General features: G+C 38.8%; 1 protein-coding gene across 1 annotated transcript; it reads left to right on the forward strand.

The window, feature by feature from the left end:
- The first annotated feature begins 283 nt into the window (after positions 1-283).
- Positions 284-2,384, forward strand: LOC309815825 (tetratricopeptide repeat protein 39B-like). Its single transcript, XM_082642851.1, is given in 3 exon segments — positions 284-580; positions 582-762; positions 766-2,384. Coding segments are annotated over 3 exon segments (1,743 nt in total). The 5' UTR covers positions 284-416; the 3' UTR covers positions 2,164-2,384.
- The last annotated feature ends 3,495 nt before the right edge of the window (positions 2,385-5,879 follow it).

The following is a 5,879-nucleotide window of genomic DNA, read 5'->3' on the forward strand; positions in this document are numbered from 1 at the left end:
AGAATTCACTTTCTTTGTACAGCTGTCATAGTACAGTTCTACAGCACAAATACACAAAAGAATGATCTTATGAAAATGATAGTCTGGAGGGATGGTTAACAAAAGAGATCTTCGGTTTACCAAGGATTTGCTTCCCAGGGTTCTAAAAGAGCATGTTTTCTTTAGTACCTTCCAGATGATTTGAACTTTTCAGAAATTCTAGTTAAGTAAAATTGTCTTTTTTTCCCCTTTGTCCGACAGAGATGAGAATATCCCAGTGCTGCACCTCACAACTATTAGTTTGTTTGCCTCTGTTATAACAGCAACACTTCAGGCTGTGGAAGAAGTGACCCCAGTCAGGAGAGCAGGAGCTACCCTCATTGCAGCCACATCACTGCACTTCAGATATTTCTCATTTCTAAAGGGGGGAAACAAATATGTCACCTCCTCTGAATAAAAGAGAAAATAATGAGGATGGCCTTACATCATTTAGTAAGGGAGAAAATGATAAGGAGGACAAGTTCGAAGATGCCTATGAAAGTATCCCCACAGCAACAACAATGGATCTAATATCTTCCCTGGAGGAATGCACAACTGGATTCTCACAACAGATTCTCAGATGCCATACATCTCATTTATCCATGGTCGAAAAACAGCATGTACCATGCCCTAATTTATGGTATCCTTATGGTTGTCAAGGCCTTCTTGACTTTTGATCCACAGGAGATAGAAATTGGGATGACTGCCACAAAGGAAGCTTTGAGAACCTGTAATAGTTTCCGATGAAAATCTAGGATGATGAGTTTTTCTCATCTAGTGAATAAGCAGGGAATAAATGCTATCAAAGAAGAGGAATTGCATGCAGAAATCCGCTATGCTGAGTGTTTGATCTTGAAATCCACTGTAACGTTTATACAGGATGACAGTGTGCTTTGTTTTCTTAAAAGCGGGATCAACGTTGGGTTAAGTTACCAAATATACAAAGACTGTCAGCGAGTATTAACACAGATACCTAATTACCAAAGTAAAACTTACAGACACCTGGTTGGAGGCATAAAATTTGGACTTGGAGTATTCAATTTGATATCACTTGTGCCACAAAAGACACTTAAACTACTCAGTGTTTTTGGATATTCTGGCAATAGAGAGGTAGGCTTGACTTTGCTTCATGAGAGTGCATCTGAATCCCATATAAATAATATCTTAAGTGTTTTGACTCTATTCTTTTATTACAATTATATCTCCGTAGCTTTTGGTGTTGAAAAGAGCCACAATTCTGCTGCAGAGAATCTCTCCCTAATCTACCTCCAGAAATTTCCAAACTGTGTCATACTTAAATTTTTTCATGCACGTTTTAGTATGTTGAAAGGATATTTTAAACATGCCCAATTAACATTAGAGGAGTGCCTTTTTATTCAGAACGAATGGAAGCAGGTTCATCACCTCTGTTACTGGGAACTCATATGGTGCCACATTTTTCTGCTGGATTGGAAGCAAGTTTACCACTATGCTGAGCTACTGTTTCAACACAGCAGGTGGTCCAAGGCAATATATTCGTTCGCTAAAGCTTCCCTACTGGCCGTGCTTCCTTCTGATTTTGTGAAATCGGTAAGTGAGGACATGAGCTCTCTCTTCTTAAACGTGGATAACCTGAGAATCAGAATTTTAGGAACTTCTGTGCCAATAGAAAAGTTTGTTTCTGAGAAGGGTCAGCGCTATGCGACCACTGCAGGCTGGTTTACAGTACAGTCCATTTTGGAACTCATGTATGCCTGGAGTGGTTTCCGAGTCATGAGCAAAAAACTAGAGCTTATTTCAACCTGGCTATCAATAATTGACAAAGGAGGAGAACTTTTACGAGAAAATCCAAGTAAAGAGTATGGCACAGCTGACATAAGTTTGTTAAATTTACTGAAAGGTCTGTGCCTGAAATACTTAGGCAAATATTCGATGGCCGAGCACTACTTTAATCATGTCATTCAAAAGGAGAAATTGTTAAAACATGACCACTATTTGGTGCCGTATTCATACCATGAACTGGGAATTCTATACTATCTAAATGGAGATTATGCCAGTGCAATAAAAAACCTAGAAAACATAAAAAACGACAAAGACTATTCCATGGAAGCCCGATTACAGTTTAAGGCTCACATAGCCCTTGAACAAATAGCTAAAGAAAAGTGATATAGACACAAAGTGTGTTTTTGTTTTTTAATGGGTGAAGTATCTACAGTCAGCAAGGTAATTAACAGGTAGAAAAATAATTTCTTTGTGGAAGAAATCCAAGAAGAGGCAGCTGCTAAGAATCTGACCAGTAACCAGGAAGAAATGAATTGGCCATTACTTTTCCCTCTTTCCTTCTGCATACCTATAAAATGGAATGTCTTAGACTGGCAAATGGAGTGACGTGCATTTCTGAAAAAGAGAAGGCAAATGATATGCATTATAAAATGTACTGGCTCTCTTATATGTTATGAATTTATCGATTAAGTTAGACAACATTTTTAAAAACAAAAAATATGTTTTAACGTCTCACTAGATAATGTATACAGCTCACAAATAAAATAGGGAAAGTAGCTATACTAGGAATCCCAGTGCCCTATGACCGTTTTTATTTAATCGTTAAAGAAAGAAGAAAGACTTTAAGGTCTTACATTTCAAAACGATGCACTGAATAGCATAGACTCTGAATGGTTTTCCCATGTACACAATGCTTTTCATTGGCTTTTTATACCAGAGAAGATGTCTTGCCCTGTGTGATCAGTGGTATACTTTACCCTTTTTCATTAGGAAGCTCAAATATGGGCCTATAATTTGCCACAGAATAGAGGAGAAAGAGGCCTCCCTTCCACACACACATAAGCCTTTTGAAGATAATTAGAGGACAAGAGAACAGATTCACTGGGTAGAAAAAAAGAAAAGATTAGGTTGTAGGCAGGAGAGTTTAGTTACCGCATAGCGCTCTCTTTAGTTGCCCTCCATAAGGTGTAATTCCTCTTAAGATCAGCTCTTCCACATCATTGAACTGCTTGCATCTACCCTGTTGCCATTGTTCACGGGCTAAACTGAGAGTAAACAGCAGCTGTAGGAATGGGGCTTTGTATGGCTTTACCTGCTTTAGGGATAAAATCAGCCCCTAATTTCCAGACCATTAATTCTGGCTGTGTGTACCCTCCTTGCAGTCACGCTTGGAGGTAGAAGTTGCTGGGAGAGTTTGCTTTGCCAGAACACATGGGTGAAACACATTAACTTAATGCTTTGGGTGTCCAGACAACCAACTGGAGCACAATGAAGAGCTGGTATTTCGGATTTAGAAACTCTTACTTTGGAAAAACGCGTTCCTCACTAATTAAAAATAGACTTTTAGGTGAACAACTATACTTGAGTTATTCCGCATTATTTAATTAGTACGGTATAGTGGTTAAGAGGGCAGGCTTTGGCCTGATTGCCTGGGTTTGTATCCTAGCTCTGTCACTAACTAGCTATGTGGCGTTGGACTTCCGTGCCTCAGTTTCCTTAGCTGTAAAATAAGGGTAATAACAGTTCTGATCTCATGGCTTTTCTATGTTCATTAAGGTTGAGTTAATATGCATTTATTATTACTACTACTACTAGTAAGGATACGAATACATTGTAATCTTCAGTGCAGAGGATTTAAATTACTTTCTTGAAAAAAACAAAGGTCCCTTTGTTACCTGCTTTGCCAATCTAAAATCTGACCTGTCAATTTGCTTATCCTGTTCTTAGTTTATCTTGGTCACTTATGAAATAAGTTAACTCTCTGCTTAAATTATGGTTTTCTGTTTGTCCCAGCTTGTCCCCCAAAATAGCAAATTTATTAATTGGCTAAACAAATCTATGTTGACTGCCTACTGTATGCGGTTATTGAACAGGGTATGAGGATATAAAGATAAAGCATGGTCTCTCTCCTGAGGACTTTATTAGGGAGATAAATTAGAAAAGGATTTTGTTGGGGTGGAAACACTTGAAACAGTTGCTTAAACAGAGAGGAGTTTATTTGTCCCAAACAAAATAAATACAAAGGTAGGCAGTTCAGGTCTGCTGTGGCTCTTTCTCTTTTATTTTTCCGTGTGGCATACAGGCCTTCTCATGCATCTCTGCTTGTGGTGGAAAGAGGCTACCTCACCTCCAGGCAGGCTGGAGGAGAAATGGTTAAAGGACCAAAAAGGCTTTCTCCTTCTTAGGAGACTTTGCCTTTTTATTTCAGAAGGGGCAGCCTTCTTAGGGACGTCCATGTATATCTCACTGGCCAGAAGCATTCATATGGTCACTTCTACCAGCAAGGGAAGCTGGAGATTAAGTTTTAGCTTTCAAGCCTCATTAGGAGGTTGTGGGAGAGGACTGTTAAATGAACCAACCTACAGTAACTGCCACAGCACACATGTGAATAACAATAAGCTACAAAATGGTATCAGAGGGGCACAGTTGAAAAGGGGGCAAGGTGACAATGAGATCAAGAAATCAGCTGGAGAAGTCTGTATGGAGATCTAACAGGAAATCCTGCAACTGGCATTTTCTTGAAGTTGCTACCCACAGCCCAGGTTCTGGCCTTTAACTGGCCCAAGAATTGACTAGACACATTGAGGCTGATTCTCACCAAACTCACCAGAGATTAAGGTATAATTTACTCTGCTAATTTATTCATTTGTAGTAGGGACTATTCTAGAGTTGAAAACTCAATTTCCTGTAGGAATCAGGCAGGTAATGTAAACATATGAATCAGCCAAGTGTAAAACAATAAAAGTGGTGGAAAATAGTTGTGAAGAAGAGAGAGAAAACCTATTTAAAGGCTATCAAACTGAAAGACAAAATTAAACACTGTGCAGATATTAAACCTATCTGCACTTCCTGATAAGACTTTTTGGCCCTAGTTTGTGACTTCTGGTCTATTCCTTTCTATTGACTAGAAAGTGTTCACGTTTCTATCTCGAGAACCATCTCTCCTGATAAACTGTATACCTAGAAAACCAGTAGAGAAGTCACAAGGCAGTCTGGTGGGCATGGAATCTGAGTATAAGGAGGCAGATAGTTTTAGAAACATCTGTTCCAGGCCAGGGTGAGACTTCATGAATCATCCACTCCCCACAATATGCATACATCTCTGGAAAGCCCCTGCCTTCCAGATTCAGGGTCTCTAAGAAATACCTCCCAGCGTTTTGCTTGCTGACGTTCCTTCTTCTATGCCTTCTGCCAACCCTGGGTTACTCAGTCCAAGTAGGATACAATATAACTGTTTCCATTTACTAAAATATAGTCCCAATCCAGTCCTGCTTCCAGAGGGTACAACAAACTCACTTAGTTTGGAATTTGGTCATTTCCACATTCTTGGTTACCCAGATGATAGACGGTCTCCTTGTGCAAATGTATCAGATCTAATCACACCCATTTTATTTAATGTTGAGGGTTAGTTTATAAGAGCTTGGAGGAGGTACCTCACTGTTGCCTTCCTGTGTCATAAACACAGATATAGGCCTATTGAAGCATTTTTAATTTAATGAGGAAATTTTCTTATCTAATTTAGTAGATAACTATTTGGAGGCCTGAGGTACTTGAAAAATAAAAAGGAAGAGGAAGTTATGAATGAATAAAAGAACAAAGAGAATGTCTATTAAAGGTCTAGTGTCAAAGTTCTCAACATGTCCTTGCCCCCAGTCACTAAATCCTTTGATTTCTCCTTTGAAATATTTGTTGAAGCTATTCTTTTTTTTTTCTCTCTTTTTCATTTCCACTGCTATCAACTTACGCTAGGACTTTATTATTTCCTGTCTGGACTACTGCATTAGTTCTTAGGAACTCAGTACTGAACATCCTTTTTTGTTCCAAGGCAATTCCAGGGAAAAATTAAAATGGTTAACTCCACTTCTTTTTTCAAATAAAAA

Source organism: Mesoplodon mirus, assembly GCF_964341445.2.
Source record: "Mesoplodon mirus genome assembly, chromosome: 14".
In the NCBI taxonomy this organism is placed as follows: Eukaryota; Metazoa; Chordata; class Mammalia; order Artiodactyla; family Ziphiidae; genus Mesoplodon; species Mesoplodon mirus.